General features: G+C 41.7%; 1 protein-coding gene across 4 annotated transcripts in view; it reads left to right on the top strand.

Moving 5' to 3' along the window:
• Positions 1–19,171, top strand: part of MTHFD1 (methylenetetrahydrofolate dehydrogenase, cyclohydrolase and formyltetrahydrofolate synthetase 1) — a 60,782-nt gene that overhangs the window by 1,371 nt on the left and 40,240 nt on the right. For 2 of the 4 annotated variants that reach the window (XM_059693714.1, XM_059693731.1), the window contains 2 exons: positions 18,419–18,478; positions 18,879–18,932. Coding sequence is in view for 2 of the 4 variants with exons in the window: in XM_059693723.1 (XP_059549706.1) it covers positions 10,119–10,203; positions 18,419–18,478; positions 18,879–18,932 (199 nt within the window). In the remaining 2 variants the exon portion in view is untranslated. Of the gene's footprint in view, positions 1–34; positions 54–10,118; positions 10,204–18,418; positions 18,479–18,878; positions 18,933–19,171 lie in introns of those variants that run through there. The other 2 variants (XM_059693739.1, XM_059693723.1) reach the window with 2 other exon arrangements.

The raw sequence follows: 19,171 nt of genomic DNA, 5'->3' as shown, positions 1-19,171 counted from the left end.
TCGTTGTCAGGGCGCGTTGGGCTGCAGGCAAGGGTTCTGAGCAGCGTGTGCAGGTCAGCAGCAATGGTGCCCGCTGGAGACGGTGCTTCTGGGACAAGCCCTCTTACCTGGCCCGCTCTGCTCCCAGAAGTGCGGCTGCTGACAACATTAATTTCAGAGAGGAAGGGACGGGGGGGGGGGGGGGAGAGAGAGAGAGAGAGAGAGAGAGAGAGAGAGAAACATCAATAATGAGAGAGAATCATTGATCGGCTGCCTCCTGCACACGGGGGATCAAGCCCACCACCCCGGCATGTGCCCCAAGCAGGAATCTAACCTTGACCTCCTGGTTCATAGGTCCATGCTCAACCAACTGAGCCATGCCTGCCGGCCAGGGGCTTAATTTTCCCTTCAATTTAATGGTCCTCCAACAACCATCTCCGTGTCCTGGTCCTAGAGTTACATTCTAGTTTGGCCCTTGAATTTTGACAGTATTCCATATTCCATTTGACTTCTTCCTGTGTTACCCCCACTGGAATACCCAGCGGATATGATTGCCAGACTTACTCCCAGGGAGTGATACCCCTCTGCTTTTTGTGTAGGAGGTGACTAGTGGGGAAAGATGAGGCTGGAAGAGAGAAAGACGTACAGGGTGGTGCAAAAATAGGTTTACAGTAATAATCAAGAATAAACGGTTTCACATAGTCACAACGGTAACCCTACTTTTGCCACGCCCTCTTGCAGGTTGCTCTTGGGACCTTGAACCTCACCAGTTATTTTGTAACTGCCGTAGTTGGCAACAATAACTCCTATGAACTCCTAATTTTGTGAGTAGAGACTTTTTAGTGAATTATAGAGTCGTTGGTGGCGAAACCCACCTTGGAGCAAAGTGATTGTTTCCTGGAGAAAGAAAGTGAAGTGTGAATTAGATTGTGGTGACTCACACTGGTGAGGAGAAGCCCCAGGCTTTTAGACTAGAAATCACAATGCTTATATCAGGTTGCTTTTTTATATATATATAAACTTTTATTCTTTAAATATATATACATATATATTTTTTTTATTGATTTCAGAGAGGAAGGGAGAGAGAGAGAGAAACATCAGTGGTGAGAGAGAATCATTGATCAGCTGCCTCCTGCATGCCCCCTACTGGGGATCCAGCCCACAACCTGGGCATGTGCCCTTGACCAGAATTGAACCTGGGACCCTGCAGTCCACTGGCTGACGCTCTATTCACTGAGCCAAACCAATTACGGCCAGATTGCTTTTCAACATGTGGTTTGTTGAATTGCATTGTTTCTGTTTGACCTTCATTTTTTGTTTATTTATATTCAAACCTACTCCCTTTAGCAGTGGCTTTTTCGTATGAAAGCTTCCTTTTAGAAAGTCTGGTTTATGGAGATAATTTAGGTTTGCTTCTTGGCAGGCTGAGAATAGGTGCTCACTGAATATGTTTTGAGTGAAGAGCAAGTTAAATATATAAGCTCCATAAGGGCAAACACATGCATTGTTTTGTTTATGTCTATATAAACACTTATAAACCTTCATTTAGAACATATTAAGTTTTGTGGCTTTAAGCAAATTAGCTTACCACACCGTGCCAAAATTTCCTCAAATGTAAAATAAACATAATATCGAGGACATTGAGTTGTTTGGAGAATTAAAAGAGTTATTAACTGAAGACCATTTAGAATTGCTCCTGGCACAAAGTAAGTATCCAATACACATGAGCTGTATTAATAATTAGTAATTACAGTTGACCCTTGAACAAGGGCTTGAACTGTGCAGGTCCACTTACATACAGATTTTTTTTCAATAAAGATATAGTCAGCTCTCTGTATTCCCTGCGTTTCACATCCCTGGATTCAACCAACCACAGACTGAAAACAGTATTTTCTTTTTTTAAAAAATATGTATTTTTTTAAATATATGTTTTATTGATTTTTATACAGAGAGGAAGGAAGAAGGATAGAGAGTTTTAAACATAGATGAGAGAGAAACATCAATCAGTTGCCTCCTGCACACCCCCTTCTGGGGATGTGCCCACAACCCAGGTACATGCCCTTGACCAGAATCATACCTGGAACCCTTCAGTCCGCAGGCTGACACTCTATCCACTGAGCCAAACCGGTTAAGGCTGAAAACAGTATTTTCAATCTGCAGTTGGAAATCGGCAGATGCGGAGGGCCAACTGTATTCATTCTTCTAGGCCAGCGGTTCTCAACCTGTGGGTCGCGACCCCCTTTGGTGGTCGAACGACCCTTTGACAGGGGTTGCCTAAGACCATCCTGCATATCAGATATTTACATTACGATTCATAACAGTAGCAACATGACAGTTATGAAGTAGCCACGAAAATAATTTTATGGTTGGGTCACAACATGAGGAACTGTATTTAAAGGGCCAGAAGGTTGAGAACCACTGTTCTAGGCTATTTTATATAAGGGCCTTGAGCATCCTCAGATTTTGAAAGCCTCATGGGGAGGAAGGGGTGCTAGAACCAATTCCCCTCAGATACTGAGAGGCTACTGTCAGTATTAAGTTTTGGGGGAATCAAGAATTATACTCAGATTTTCGACAGTATGGGGCAGTGCTCCAAATCCCTGTGTTGTTTGAGGACAACTGGAGTTCAAGTATACATGGGTGATTGATTCATTATTTTTTAGACAACTGCCTTAAGGTCTATTTCAGTGGCTCTCAACATTAGCTGCACATTAAAACCTCAGGGAGCTATTTTTTTTGTTAATTATTTTTATTTAAATGTGAATATATATTAAAGAGTGCACCTATCATAAGTGTGCAGCTCAATGAATTTTTCACAACTGAATTTACCTGAGTAACTAGCACCCAGATGAGAAGTACCATTGGCATTCCTCTCACTCTCATCCAGTCACCACCCCACAAAGGCAATCACCATCCTGCCTTCTAACACTGCCTTCTAGTGCCACCTGTTTTTGAACTTGATATAAATGATATCTTACAGGATAAAGTCTTCAGTGTCTGGCTTCTTCTGATCAACATTGTGTTTCTGAGATGATTCCACATTGCATGTAGTTGCAGTTCACTTACCCTCTGTATTGTATTCTATATGACTATGCCACTATTTTACTTATCCATGGACATTTGGGTTCCTAGTTTTTGGTGGTTATGAATGAATAGTGCTGCTATGAGCATTCTTTTCTGTGTCTTTTGGTGGAACATATAATATACACATTTCTGTAGGTTACATATCTAAGAGTAGAATGGCGGAGTAATAGGACATGTGTGATCAACTTTAGTAGAAATTGCCAATCTTTTTCAGTGTGGTTTTACTAACTTAGGCTTATAAGGACCTTTTGAAAAAAGTATCAGTGCTTGGTACTCACACCGGACTGATTTAATTGGAATTGCTATCCATAAGCTACTGGACTCGGTATTTTAACAACATTTTAAAAGCTCGTTCTGTGATTCTAATGCACCTTGAAGGTTGAGAACCGCTTAAAGCCTTAACACGTTGAGCGCCATGTCAGTCACCAGTGACTGACACGGAAAGGAAGACAAACAGGCGTGGTGCTTAACGTGTCACGTCCAGTGCTCATCACCGGAGAACAATAAGGCAGGAATGTGGCCGTAGGCATTGAAAGCACTTTTCTGGAGAAGACTGTTTTGGGTATTGAAAGGCTCTCTCCCAGCATGCTCAGGGTTAACATAGCTAACCTGTCCAGTGCCCCATGGTTGAGCAATCAGTTAGTTCCTGCTAACACCGGTCATAAAGGAGCATTAAGACTAAGGCCTCTTTGTGCTTGCAGATTTCTCTCTAATGTACTTACAAAATGGCTCTTTCAGACACTGCCACACGTTGGCACCTCGACTTTCATGGAGAGTTTGACTCTAGGAACTGGCAGTGCTCAGAGTTCCTCAGAGAGGGGGAGCTCTGCAAGGAGGGGCAGCCTGCCTGGCTCACGGGGTGGTGCAGCCCCAGCTCCTTGTGCTGCAGCTGGCCCTTGGGGAAGCCTGAGCTAGAATGTGGTTCTGACAGCTTGACTAGGTTGGGCTACAGAGGCTCTGGGCAGGGTGTCCCACCTTCGCTCTTTTGCTGGGCCAAGGATATTCTTGAGGAAGGTGAGCAAACTTCTTACATTGCAGCCAGGGATCCTGGAGTCTGGGGAAAGGGTCCCTCATTCCCAAGTTTGCAGGTCAGCTTCCTCGGTTGCCATCAATTTTGGGGTCTCTGGGGGCGAATTTGCAAGCCCTGGGCAGTTTATTCCCTGATGTAGTGTTTGAATTGTAAACTCTCTTCCTTGGAGGGAGGAAAAGTAGGGCAGGTCATGAGTTCCACAGTCAGAATTTCTCCAAAATCCGGTCTACTCCCCACATCCCATCCTGCAGCGAAGGAAATAGTTGAGGCCAGAAACGTGATGAAACTTGGCCATCGGTTACTAGGCTGGTTAATGGCAGAGGCTCCACTAGAACCAAGGTCTTCACAGGGTACATGGTGTTTTCCACTTTATTAGGTAGTTACCACTTTGCTTAAAAGGAATTTCATAAACTAATCTTTTTTTCTTTATAGCAATCTTCTCACTGCCCTACTTCCCACTCTGCTGAGAAGGCCGTTCCTAGCTTTTATTTACTTTTATTGTTCTCCCTTTATACTTTCCTGGTAGCTAAGACTAGACAAAGTTCATCCTTCCAGATTCCTTCTCTGGCTTTTCCACCCTATCGGAAATCAGGATCTTGTTGCCAAATTATCTCCTTTTGGGAGGAAAATCCCCATTTCTTCCTTAAGGGGAGTTCCAAGGTTGCAGCCTGAATTTGATAATTGGAGGAGAACTGAGGGTTAGAGATAAGTCTCTCTTTTTTTTTTTTAATCCTCACCAGAGGATATGTTTTTACTGATTTTAGTGAGAGGGGAGGAACATCAGTGCCTGAGGATGCCTCCTGTACCCACTCCCACCAGTGATCGAACCCGCCACCTGGGTATGTGCCCTGACTGGGAATTAAACCAGCAACCTTTCGGTGCAAGGGATGATGCTCCAACAACTGAGCCACACTGGCCAGGGCAAGTGTGTGTCTTTTTTGGATACTTACTTATTCAACAAATATCTGTGTGCCTCCCAAATGCCAGGCACTCTTCAAAGTCATGAGGCTGTAAAAGTGAACAAAACCTCCCAAATCTCTCATATAGTTTGCATCCTGAGGGGTGGAGCTAGGCAATAAAAAAAGGTAAAGCCAAATGTGAGAGGGTATGAAAGAGAAAGCCAGAGTAGGGAAGAGGGACAGATTTCTGAGGCATGGGGTTGCAGTTTTCAATATGGGAGTGAAGTTCATACTCACTGTCAAAGTGATTTGTGGGCAATGATTTGAAGGACGTAAGGCCATGAGCCTGCCAATGTCGTGGGGAAGAGGACTCTTGACCAAAAGCAAAGCCTATGCCATGGACTTTGACCTCATCAATTATTAAGCCATTGCCTTGGATCCTGGAAGCTGATTGTGAATAGAGGAGCTGAGTGAGGGGAATCGACATTAATGGTGACAGCACACCCTGGTTTTAGGGAAGTGTCCCTTAGGAGATTATACAAAAGGGTTTAAATTAGACAGTGTTAGAAAAACTACCCTGATTTGGTTTTTAGACTAGAAACCACAGTTCTTCCATATGTATGCTTTTCATAGTGGGGCCCACTAAATTTTGTGATTTGTTTGACTATCCCTTTTCTTTGTTTGCTGTAATGGAGCCTGCTCCCTCATTGATGGCATTTTTCTTAAGTCTTTTTTCTAGAAAGACCAGCTATACACCGACAGATGATTTGCCTCATGGCAGGCCACTGAGTGAAGGTGCTCTGAGTGTTTGTGGGTTGAGCAAAGGAAGTTGGATGGTTTGTGAGCTTCCTCTGTTTGTGGGTGGTATTCTCGGAGCTAGCTTGTTCCCTCCTCCATGGGCCACTGGGTAACTCAGTTTACCTCTTTGTACCTTAGTATACTCATCTGTATATTGGAGTAATATGGCACCTAATTCATGAGGTTGTTAAAATTAAATGAGTTATTACTTCTAATAAAGCAGTGCCTGGCACATAGAAAGTTTTAATAAATAGGTGCTTGGAAAATACTTGTTGAATAAACATGTGGTATTTGTGTTTATTCAGACTGTATCTTTGGTAGCCTGTCTATTTCAAGACTATCTAACCACAGATTTGGCCACCAGAGCAGATTATGTTCCCAAGTCCCAAGCAGGCCTCTGGATCATCACCCAAGGGGAATATGGAAAGAATGTGGAAAACTGGGGTTCTCCACTTGGAAAGAAAGAGCAGGTCAAGAGCTCTTATCTGAGATAAGCCTCACAAAGGCCTGGCCTTTCTTGCTTTTAGAAATGACAGAAGTGCTCTGGCTGCTGTAGCTAAGGTGGCTGAGTTCATCCCATGCACCAAAAGGTCACTGGTTGCAACCTCCGACAAGGCACAAGCTCAGGCTTTGAGCTAGATCCTCCATAGCGGGGCATGCGAGAGGCAGCCAATCGATGTTTCTGTCTCACATCCATGTTGCTATCTCTTTCTTCCTTCCTCTCTCTCCAAAAAAAGAAAGAAAGAAACAGTTCATTCTTGTATTATTTATTACTGATCACTTACTAAAGCTGTGCTCTGTGGGCTTTTTAAGAATCGTTTGAGGATTACTCTAAGCTTCAGTGTTTGTTGACTCAGGCAGCTTCATTTTCATGTAGCTGTCTTCTCCATATAGTTAAATATCCTTTACTGCCTTCTTTGTCTACCTGTAGCTTCTGTTGAGATGTCTTTGTTAGGTCATATTTTAGGAATGCTTTTCTCTCAGTCCTAAAGTTCCAAAATTAGAAAATGAGCCATCATCTTAAACAGAATGAATTGGATTTGTAATGGACTTTTCCAGGAATAATTGTACAAGACTTTGGGCAAAAGCTATCTGGGTGACTGTTTAGGAGTGTTAGGGGTCCTCTGACTAGGACTCTTCAGAGGTAATATGATTCCATACAGATGTGCATCTTTGACTTTTATTATCTAGGCTTTTTTGCAACTGTTTGGGAAATGTTAACTTGGAGGAAACTGATAGTAACAGACTCTTGTCCATACACATTCAAACACACATTGACAGGTTGAGATAAATTATTCCCACTTTGATGTTTGCCTCTTAGAAAGAAAAGATAATGCCCCAAATTGTGTTTTATTGTTCAATAGCAGGGTTTCTCACCCTTGGGCACTGTTAACATTTCCGCTAGATAATTCTTTGTTGTGGGGAGGGGATATCCTGTGCATTGTAAGATATCTAGTTGCATCCCTGGCATCTACCCACTAGATGCCAGTAGTAACTTTGTTAAAGCTTCATCAGCGTCTGTTCAGAACTAATTGGCTATGATGACTAATTTACTAGTATCTATTGTCATGACTTGAGAAATTTTAATGGTTTACTACTATTTGTCTTACTACATTCGTTGACACTCAGATATTTTCTCCAACATCGAGACTGAGATATTTCTTCCCCTTAGATTTTAGAAGATGTTGATAGAGGATGGTGTAACTTTGGCATGAGTAGTTCTATTTGGGGATCGGGAGTATTTCTCCAAATGCCTATTTCTGCTTCACTTTGTCCCCAGATCTTTTACTAGGGTGGTATAGATCATGGCCTTGGTAGAAATGGGCATCTGCAACTCAAGGAAGTTTCTGTTAATTTAGGTTTCAGTGGTTAGGAAATTCTTCTATTATAGCATTTAAACTTTCTGGAAGTAATGAGCTATAAAAATTAAGGCACTTTCCACCATTTAATTCATCACAGCTCTGGGACCCTAACGTAAAGACACAAGGGAGAAGGAGTGCTAACTTTACTCTCCAGAGTCCTCTTTTTTAAAAGTTTCTGAACTTCAGCCATACCTGACACTTGGCTTTCTTTATTTCACTTTTCATTTCAGGGTTCTTCAGCTAGTGGCCTACCCAGGAAATTAAAACAGGAAAGATATTTTTAAGGGACTTACGGAGACCCAATTACCACTGTCTTTTTTTTCTTTTTTCTCACCAGAGCTGAAAACTTTCCACTTGTTGCTTTAGTGTTTGGAGCTATTGACTTAGTTCTTGCTGACTGTGCATTTCTAAATGCCTCTTATTGCTATTCTGGTCATGTCTCATAACAAGGCCTAAATGTTAGCTTTTAAATAAATCTTTTTAGTGGGGAGAATATCCCTGCTAATACAGTTTCAAAAACAATCCTGCTTTTAAAAAAATATATTTTTATTCATTTCAGATAGGAAGGGAGAGGGACAGAGAGATAGAAACATCAATGATGAGAGGGAATCGCTGATCAGCTGCCTCCTGCACACCCCCCACTGGGGATCAAGCCTGCAGCCCGAGCACGTGCTCTTGACCGGAATCGAACCTGGGCTCTATCCACTGAGCCAAACCAGCTAGAGCAACAATTCTGCTTCTGAGGAAAAGTTTCAGGAAGTCAGTGTAACTAATCTGAAGCTATAATTTTTTTTAGAAAAAAATATTGCAAACTGAGACCCACTTAAATGATATCATAGAAAATACAGAACATTTTGTCCTTTGTTCTTAACATTCTGGGCTGACACATTTTCCACCTATTCCACCTTGTAGAACTGGGTTCCCATAGCTTGCTACCTGCTGGAGAAAAGTATTATTTTTAATTTTATCTACACTTCCTTTTTCAGGCCTCAATGCTCACTTATTCTAGAACCCTTATGTGATTAGATAAATAAATGCACCGTATCAGTATGAAATCTGCTCTGTGCCTTAAAATGTTTGTAATTGTCAGTCTTTCCAGCTCATTTCACAACCCCAAAACCTCAGAGTCATCTGTAGCTCCAATGTTTTCTCTGTGCTTCATATTAATATGTCTAAAATCCAACCACATATTGACACCATATTCCAAGCCACCATCAACCCAGGCCTGGATATTAAGAAAAAAATTGTAAATGGAAGGTTATAAGAGAGGGTTTCGCGTGCCAGCAAAGGTTACTGGCGTGCCATGTTTGGCACGTGTTTCAGGGGTTGCCCACCCCTGACATAGACAGATCTTGTTATGTTTATGACTATGTCAAACTGGGCAAGGACTATTTTGACTATTTACTTATGGATGTAATTTAATATACTTGATGTCCTATTTGTTGTATTGTTGAGAAGTTGTGTGTTGATAAGCTAATTTATCATTGTTTCAGATCAGGTTATACTTTCAACCTTGTGTTAAATACTTTTGTAAGGAAAATCCTTCTGTGAATTAGAGTATAATTTTTTAAATTTTTATTGAGAGAGAGAGAGGAACATTGATTTGTTGTTCCACTTATTTATGCATTCATTGGTTGACCCTTGTATGTGCCCTGACCAAGGATCGAACCCCCAACCTTGGCGTATTAGGATGATGCCCTAACTAACTGAGCTACCCAGCCAGGGCTAGAATATAATTTGTAAATTCATATTGAATTTCAGTGGGATTTACTATCATTCAGCCTTATGTGGATACCCTGTGATTATTGTACTATGGTAAGTTGAGCAGGTGTGAGCTAAAGTTCCTTCCTGCAAAATTTTTTAATACAGCACTTGGTGACTAGAAACAATGAAGAAATATGAGGATTAGCAGCCTTCCAGAAGTGTTGGGCCAAGTTTTCATTTGTTCACTGTGTTATCTTGAATGCCATAACTAATATGTTTTAAACTGTCCCCAACTACATGACCCAGTCAGTATCAATAGAAGTTAGAAATGATCCATGTCGCCCTAGCCGGTTGCTCAGTGGTTAGAGCATCAGCAAGCAGACTGAAGGGTCCTGGATTCGATTGCAGTCAAGGTCACATACATTGGCTTCAGGCTCAATTCCTGGCCCTGATTGGGCCTGTGTGGGAGGCAACCAACTGGTGTGCCTCTCACATTGATGTTTCTCTCTGTCGCTTTCCCTCTCTTCCGCTCTCTCTAAGAATCAATGGAAAAAATATCCTCAGTTGAGGATTAACAAAAAAAAAGAAGAAGAAAAGATCCATGTCTATTTGAAGCCTGGAAAATTGATGGGCAGTACATAGTACATATTATACCTGTTAATGACTCTTCTGTTTTTAATTTAAAAGAGAAATACATATAATAATCCACATCATTTTTTGCTTGAAACATTGTGTTAACTCCAACCTTTCCTTTTTCTCTAGGCAAATAAGGGAGCAACTGAAGAGCCAGGTCACTCAGATGAAGGAGCAAGTACCTGGTTTCACACCAGGCCTGGCGATATTACAGGTATTATGGCAGTGCATTTCCACCAATAACCTCCTTACTCAGTCTCTCAGTAGCACTAAGACAACAAGAACTTCAGTCTCTCCCCATTTTTTATTTATTGGGAGGGGCGTGGTTTCTGTGAAACCTTAGACCAGTGGTTCTCAACCTTCTGGCCCTTTAAATACAGTTCCTCATGTTGTGAACCAACCATAAAATTATTTTCGTTGCTAGTTCATAACTGTAATGTTGCTACTGTTATGAATCGTAATGTAAATATCTGATATGCAGGATGGTCTTAGGCGACCCCTGTGAAAGGGTCGTTCAGCCACCAAAGAGGTTGCGACCCACAGGTTGAAAACCGCTGCCTTAGACCTTTGCAATTTCTCCTTGCAGGTTCCCCTTCAGCTCAACTTCTAAATGTTGGCGTGCCCTGGCCCTCTGCTGTTCTCTGTGGTCACCCTTCCCCTAGTCCATTGTCTCTTGAGATTTGGTCTTAGGATCCCTTTATGCTTTGAAAAATTGAAGACCTTTAGGAACTTTTTTTTAAAGGAGCTTTTCTTTTATGTTGATTTATCCATTGGTATTTACTGTATTAGAAATTAAAAATGAGAGGCTTAAAAAATATTTACACGTAAAAATGCCCAATAGGAAGATTATTATATATTAGCATAAGTAACATTTTAATGAGAAAACTTGTAGAAAACAAGATTTAGTGAGAAGAGGGACAGTATTTTACATTTTTTGCAGAACCCTTTACAGTCTGGCCTAATGGAAGACAGTGGGATGCCCATCGCATCTGCACTCAGTCTCTTGCTATATGCTAGTGTGATTGAAATGTATGAGCCAGCGGTCCCGGATTGCAAGAGGGATGTCTGACTGCCGGTTTAGGCCTGATCCCTTCAGGGATCCCTACGGGATAGGGCCTAAACTGGAGTCGGACATCCCCCGAGGGGTCCTGGATTGTGATAGGGTGCAGGCTGGGTTGAGAGACACCCCCCCCACTCCGTGCACGAATTTTGTTCACCAGGCCTCTGGTTTTTCTTATAAAGATGTGAAAGGGAAGGCTTTTTAAAATAGTCTTTCCAGATAATTGTGAATATACCAGGATTCAATAAGCAGAGTTTTTATTTTATTTTATTTATTTATTTATTTATTTATTTATTTATTTATTTATTTATTTATTTTTAAATGATGATTTTCTTTTCTTTTTTTTTAAAATATATTTTATTGATTTTTTACAGAGAGGAAGGGAGAGAGATAGAGAGTTAGAAACATCGATGAGAGAGAAACATCGATCAGCTGCCTCCTGCACATCTCCTACTGGGGATGTGCCCGCAACCCAGGTACATGCCCTTGACCGGAATTGAACCTGGGACCTTCCAGTCCGCAGGCCGACGCTCCATCCACTGAGCCAAACCGGTTTCGGCAATAAGCAGAGTTTTTAAAGGTTAATTACAATGTGTAATCTGAACCTTATCTTTGAACTTTCATACTTTGTTGCATCGAAATCTGTGTTGGAGTTTGAAAGAAAATGTACCCCATGCATAGTTTTGTTATGTCCTTCATTCCTCATTTGGAAAATAATAGCTCACTGGATTATGCAGATCTTCCAAATGTTAACACATTGATCTGGTATAAAAAAATCATGATCATTAATATCACCAATGAATTCATCGGAAAAGACTTTAAATATTGAGAAGTCAAGCTCACAGGAGTGAATTAAAAAATTCCGGTTTCTCGCTTGGAGACTCAAATTTTATCATTGGCCAACAAATACAATTCGTTATTTTCCTTGAAGTAGCAGGCTAACTTTGTCCACTGTTGAGAAAATATTGCCAAATATTCAAAGCTGAATAATATTGTTTGTCAGTTCTTCTTTCAAGTCAAGATGGTGTTCCATTTAAAAATGCAGCTGGCTCAGCTTGCAAGGCAAAACAGCACCAGTGCTTCTGCCGCCTGCCAGTGTACTTTGGTATGCAGCAGAAGTGCTCTATGCGTGCTCCCCAGTTCCCTACACAGGGTACTAAAAGGTCGGTTCTCAGGGTCCAGGTTTAGTAACAGGAATGGCTCTCCTGCTTCACCCGGGCACTTGTAAGTGACACTGGCATCAGTTTTTCCTGAGCATGGATGGCAGTGAAGTCACCAGCCGTCTTACTCATTCACCATTACTTGTGCAGCCTCAATATAAATGGCAATACAGTGAAAAAAGCAAGTGACATTGTCATGTCATTATGAAAATCGTTTGGCACTCAACAGGTCTGAAAGGTCTTGGGATTGTCACAGGAATGTGTGGACCATTGCCCCAGGCCAGCGATTTCCAACCTTTTTGCATCTCATGGCAAACAAACTAATTACTAAAATTCTGTGGCACGCCAAAAAATGTATTTTTTGTTGACCTGACAAAAAAAGAAAAAGGGTATAATTTTGACTCATTCACACCAGACAGCTATTGTTGTGTTGGCTGTTGGTTTTTGTTGGTTTTTGACAACCTAAGAGAAAAGAGGTCAGTGCCTCTAACTAAATAGTCAGGCATTGCATGTTTTAAAAATTCTTGCGGCACATAGGTTGAATATTGCTGCCCTAGGCAATTTCACCTGGCTCTGAATATCAGCGGTAGGCCAGTAACTTATACACCCTGGATCTCTTCTGAGTTCTGGACTCTGGCTTTCTGGGACATCACTTATTTCCCTTTCTTCTAATCTTTTTTGCTTGTTTCTCATCTCTCTGAGGAATTCAAATCTCCTGTTTCTTCCTCATCTCACCTAGAACATTTGAATACCTTAAGGCATAGCTTTCAACCACTTTTCCATCTTGTTCTTTCTCCAGGTGAGCTCACTCAGTCTCATGGTTACATGGGAGAATACATCCTAATTTAGACCTCTGTCCACATTTTCTTCCCTGAGCTCCAGGTTCATTCAGTAGGAGGCCTTCAATAAATATTTGTTATATAGACAAATGTACACAGAATGTTTTGAAGGGTTGATTTGGGTGACAGGAAACTGATAGCTTTCATTTGAAATTCCCTTCAGAAAAACCTGCTTCCAGGTAGCTCAGTTGGTTAGAGTGTCGTTCTGATATGCCAAGGTTGTGGGTTTGATCCCCAGTCAGGGCACATACAAGATTCAACCAATGAATGCATAAATAAGTGGAACAACAAATTGATGTCTGGCTCTCTTTCCCTCCCTCTCTTTCTCTCTCTCTCTAAAAAATACCAGTTAAGCCCAACCAGCATGTCTCAGTGGTTGAGCATTGACCTATGAACCAGGAGGTCACAGTCAGATTCCCGGTCAGGGCACATGCCTGGGTTTCGGGCTCAATCCCCAGTGGGGGTGTACAGGAGGCAGCCGATCAGTGATTCTCTCTCATCTCCCTTGCTAAGTTTCTGTCCAATGTTCATCAAGAATTTCAGAGTGAATAGTACTTAAATATTTCCCCCATTTTTGTTAAATTTATTAAGAGGCCTTAGCTGAGAAGACAAACACAGAAGGCCTGTTCTGCCTGGTGTGTTCTCTCCTGTGGTGGATATTTCTCTTTTTGCAAATTACTAAGAATCAAAGGTTTATGTTGTGGGTATATACTCAGTACATGTGGGGGATCAGTTATTTCTTGGCTCATGCTTGTGAGTTGTTTGTTGTAGAAAGAGTAAATGTCATAAACTAGAAATCTGTTTCTTTACCCCTTTCCTTAGCAATATTGGGTTTTTTTCCTCCTGTTTTTTTTGTTTGTTTGTTTGTTGTTGTTTTTTTAATATATTTTACTGATTTTTTACAGAGAGGAAGGGAGAGGGATAGAGAGTTAGAAACATCAATGAGAGAGAAATATGGATCAGCTGCCTCCTGCACACTCCCTACTGGGGATGTGCCCGCAACCCAGATACATGCCCTTGACCAGAATCGAACCTGGGACCCTTCAGTCCCCAGGCCGACGCTCTATCCACTGAGCCAAACCGGCCAGGGCCTGTTTTAAAGATTGATTTGTAAACTCATATTTTAAATTGATTGATTGCAAGTGTTTTTGTTTACATGAACAGTTTTCTACAGCTTTGTCTTCTCTGTCCTCACCAATAAAACAGTGGTAGACTATTTTAATCTTGCACTTCAGCACCAGAGTTAGCATCTTTCCATGATGCAAGGCTTACACATACTATGGTGTAATTGTTGGCCTTAAACAAATAGCTAATATTTCTCTAGCAAAATGGGTTTATTCAGGAACAACAAACAGTTGTAATTCAGGACATGCAGTCTAAAGTGCACCACGTGCAAGTCCAGAGAAACAAAGGAGAGCAGAAGCTCTTTTGGGGACTTGGGAGGGGCTGCTGTAAAGGACGAATCCACTGGAGGAAACTGGAAGGTCAGGGTCTGGTGACTGTTCATTGGCTGAGCTGTGGCAGCCTCCCATTGGCTGGGCTGTTAAGGTGGAAACCTTTCTTTCTGCTGAGGTAGTCAAGTTATACCACTTCCTGTGAGAGGTGCATGGTCCATCTCTTCCTGCTGGGGTCAGTCCTGTGCTTTGAGTGATGTGTGTGAGTTCTCTCTTCCAGCCTCCCAACTCCACTTTCAATGAGCTTTCTGTTTATTTTCACATAATCACATCTCTGCTGCCTCGACCTCTCATTTTTTTTCCATCCTGGTGACCTGGCACCACCATCTTCGCACACCTGCAAACCAGAAACCTGAGATCACTTCTAGGATCTCCCTCACTCCACACATCCCCTTGGGGATTATGGTGCTATTGAGCCTGCCTCTTCTAAGCTCTTGGAATCTGTTCCTTGTTTTGATTTGTGCTGCTCCACCCCCTGGGGCCACTGCAGTCTGGCGCTTACAGGTTTTAAGTTTCTGATCTGGATGCTTCCAGTCCTTTGCTGCCCTTGTCAAAATGCAAATCTGATCACCACCCACCCATCCACACCCACTCCCATCCCTCCGGAAGGAAAAACAGTACTGCTTCATAGTGCCTGCTGACATCCAGTGGTTTGTGTATATTGGTACTAGCCCTGCAGGTTGGGCACTGCCTCCTTATCATCACAGAAACTGATGCGCAGGGATCTTGGGAAGCTTTTCCGCAGCCACGGTCTGCAAGGGACTGAGTCTGGGATGTGAACCCAGATCTATCTCCAAAAACCATTTGCTTTTCCCCTTTTTTTCCTAATTTCTTAGCATTGCAGTCAAGGATATTCATGATCTGGCTAGGGTATATGTACCTAAAAGTTGGAATTTTTAAAAAACATAATAGACTGTTAACTTCCCAAATAACTGAATATTTAAAAGAAATTATGACTTGACTTTTCATTCTCAGAGATACAAATGAGGTTGTGTTCCATCCCCGTAGCATATAAAATACTTTATAGTAAGAAAAGCGTAATATGCTAATTAGACCAGACAGCCAAACAACCTTCCGGATGTCCTTCTGGACAACCTTCCGGACAAAGCTGGGGCTGTGAGGGCTGAGGTAAACATCCATGGCTGCGAGGGCCAGCCCCTTGCACGAATTTAGTGCATCGGGCCTCTAGTCATTAATAATGTAAGAACTAACACTTGCTTCCTACCAGGACTATTCAGAGTGCAACTCATTCAGTCCTCACAAAGGACATGGACAAAACAATAAAATTAATGAAACAATAAAATTAATTAATTCACCTGACCTGAATATCTCCTGAAGCAGAAAGGAAGATTAGTGAGTAGACCAATACCCAAGTTATTTTATGTTATAAAACAGGGGCCCAAGTCCAAATGCTGTTCAGGTTGTAAAGTGTTAAAAAAAAGAAGCAAAATGTGTGACAATACATGGCCTGAAAAACCCTAAATATATACCATCTGGCTTCTTCCAGAAACAGTTTGGAGACTCCTGTTGTTTAAAAAAATGTTCCTAACTCGTTCTGGGCAAGGACTTTCTTAATAATGTAATTCACCTCCTTCTGAAAAGAAATTAGCATTCTGATAAAATGCTTAAGTGATTTTCTTGATAAACTCTAATGGATTTAAGATTTGTTCTGGGGAACCAGTCTTCCACCCACCCACTTGATTGACAGTCACGAATCTACTGTTCTTCATAAATCTTCTTTTTGCATCGAGTCTAGGATGATTGTATAACCATTTTCCTGTCCTGAGAGTGAGTCTTTGAATTGGCTCCTAAGAGGTCTTTTGCTTTGCATTAGGACAGTGATGGCAAACCTATGACACGCATGTCAGAGGTGACACGCGAACTCATTTTTTTGGTTGATTTTTCTTTGTTAAATGGCATTTCAATATGTAAAATAAATATCAAAAATATAAATCTTTGTTTTACTATGGTTGCAAATATCAAAAAATTTCTATATGTGACACGGCACCAGAGTTAAGTTAGGGTTTTTCAAAATGCTGACAAGCCAAGCTCAAAAGGTTCGCCATCACTGCATTAGGATTATAACAAAACTTTGACATACGCTCATAACTGTAACTGTTAAGCTTTCTTTTTAAAATGAGTGGCAGTTTTGCCCTAGCCAGCTTGGCTCAGTGGGTAGAGCGTCAGCCTGTGGACTGAAGGGTCATGGGTTCGATTCTGGTCAAGGCCATACGCCTGGGTTGCAGGCTTGATCCCCAGTAGGGGCTGTGCAGGAGGCAGCCGATCAATGATTCTCATCATTGCTGTTTCTCTCTCTCCCTCTCCCTTCCTCTCTGAAATCAATAAAAGTATATTTAAAAAAATAAAATGGAGGTTTAGAAAAATTCTTTCTGAAACATTTAGACAGAAAACAGTTCCTATAATGGAACGACAACAGCAAAAAATATTACTACGTCTCTGAAGGAAAATGATGTGACAGCAAATTCAGCCAAGTGGATCCTTCAAGTGCAAAAATAGCAAAACGATATTTTCAGATACAGAGAGACTCAGAAAAATGCCTACATACCTTTCATGGAAAAGTGACTTACAGTTGCGTGTCAGCTACCTGAGAGATGAGTGAAAGTAAACTGCAGTAGAGAAATTATAATTTTAAAAGGACGGGCAGTGGGCGATAAAACCATTTAAACTCAGAGTTAAGTCTAAATAATGAATTGTAGTTATAAATATTAATGAAAATGTAAAAAAATACTCTGTATTTAGGACATCTTCTTTCCTACTTTGATCTAAAAGTCAGTGCATTAAATCTGGTAACTCAGTCAATGAAGGTTGGATGCTAGGGGCAAAGAATGTATATAGAAAATGGCCAAAGAAAAAAATATGTGAGGCACTAAAATTCTAAGGAAACCCCCACAGGAAGCAGGTTAGATTCAAATAAGCCATTAAAAAAATTACATTTCCCTCAACAGACTTATCTTTCAAGAGATGAAATTCAAATTGGCATTGGCAAAACAGATCTGTGTAAAGAACAACAGAAGCTAAGAGTGAGACAATGATCGTGGGCCTTGGGTTGGGGGAACTTCCCATTGTAGCATCAACATGACAGGGACTGGAAATACTCTGTCACTAAGGCCAGCTTCTTTCTCCGCGGTTGTCCTGTTAAAAGGAGTCTTGCGTCAATATTGATGGACCTACCATTTTTCCCTCTGCAATTTTGGCAGAAGCCAAATTTATAGCATTTCACCCAGAGCGTCTATTTCAACCTTGAAAAGGATAATTGTCAACCACTGGAACATGGAAAAATATTTGTAAAATAAAATTTTACAGATAAACGGTTACAGGGAAAACCTATAAATACGATCGTGATGAAGTAAATACTCGTAGAAGGAACATGGTGAGACCTAGCACAGTGGTTCAAAGGATTTGGCTGCTTCTTTGTCTTGGGGCCAGCAGACTGCCCTTTGTCTCGCACAGGTGCCTGCTCTGTGTAAGGTAGGAATAGTCCACCCTAGCTGGTTTTCTTTTGTGCGGGCATGAGAGCTCTCCACTGCCCTTGGGAGTGAGGGAGAGGAAACAGAGTGTGCCCTCTGGGGGTTCCTGTCTCAGCTGTATTGTTTCTCTTCCTGATGGCAGTCCCCCAGCCCTGTCTCTCTCAATGTCGGCAGAAATTCTACGATTTAGGCAGGCCTGCAGCACCCTGGCCTAATTTTCAGGGCAGATACAGACGTCCCCTGCTGTTTCTTTTCTTTTGGCCTTGTTTGGGGAGGGAATCCCTAATCCTACCTGTGTCCACATCTCCACCCTGCTCCGACCTTCTCCTGATTCTCCTGTTAGAGTTCTCTGCAACAAGAGTCAGAGAAGCTTTTCTGTACACCTTGACTTTCCTGATCGTCTGATTTGCATGTATTTATTATTCTAGGTTGGCAACAGAGATGATTCCAATCTTTATATAAATGTGAAGCTGAAGGCTGCAGAAGAGGTAAGGCGAGAACAGCAGTGTTGTCACCCCCACCTCACCCAGGTCCTGCCTGCTACCCTTGCCCTTTGTGCCCCTCCCCATAAAACCTTTTCTCGCCCACAGCAGACTTTCATTTATGTTGCAAGTCAGAAATGGGTGACTTAGAGCTGCAGCCTCTGGTTTACCCTTGAATATTTTCTAATCAGTGATCTGCCTACTTCCCAACGAGCAGGAATAGTGGACATGAAATTGCTGAAGTGCAGTGATGACAATTAAGTAAATGATGAGTGGGTCAAAATGAGAGGCTGATTTTTCAGAACATAGGGTGAAATGATTAAAACACCGCATGGTTTGTTTTAGTCATATCTGTATGTCTCAAGTTCTCTTGCTGAACACCTGTTTTAAATGTTCATTTTTGCAGATTGGGATCAAAGCCACTCACATTAAGTTACCAAGAACGGCCACAGAAGCTGAGGTGAGCTTTTAGGAACTGAGTGTGAAGGGGGCAGCTGAAGGCTTTCCTCTCTGGTTTGGGTTTAATAGAACTTTAGGGATTGATACATTCGGCATACAGAAGACCTCCAGGTAATTCTTTCTCCACAGACTCTGCCTCCAGAAAATCTTTGAAAATACCTACGGAGTAAATGGTGCAAAGCTAGGGTATGAATGTTTGGTACTCAGAGTGTGATTGCAGCAGCATTTGTTTCCAAATCA

The sequence above is a fragment of the Myotis daubentonii genome, chromosome 1 (genome assembly GCF_963259705.1).
Source record: "Myotis daubentonii chromosome 1, mMyoDau2.1, whole genome shotgun sequence".
Classification (NCBI taxonomy): Eukaryota; Metazoa; Chordata; class Mammalia; order Chiroptera; family Vespertilionidae; genus Myotis; species Myotis daubentonii.
This window is presented reverse-complemented; position numbering and strand designations above follow the sequence as displayed.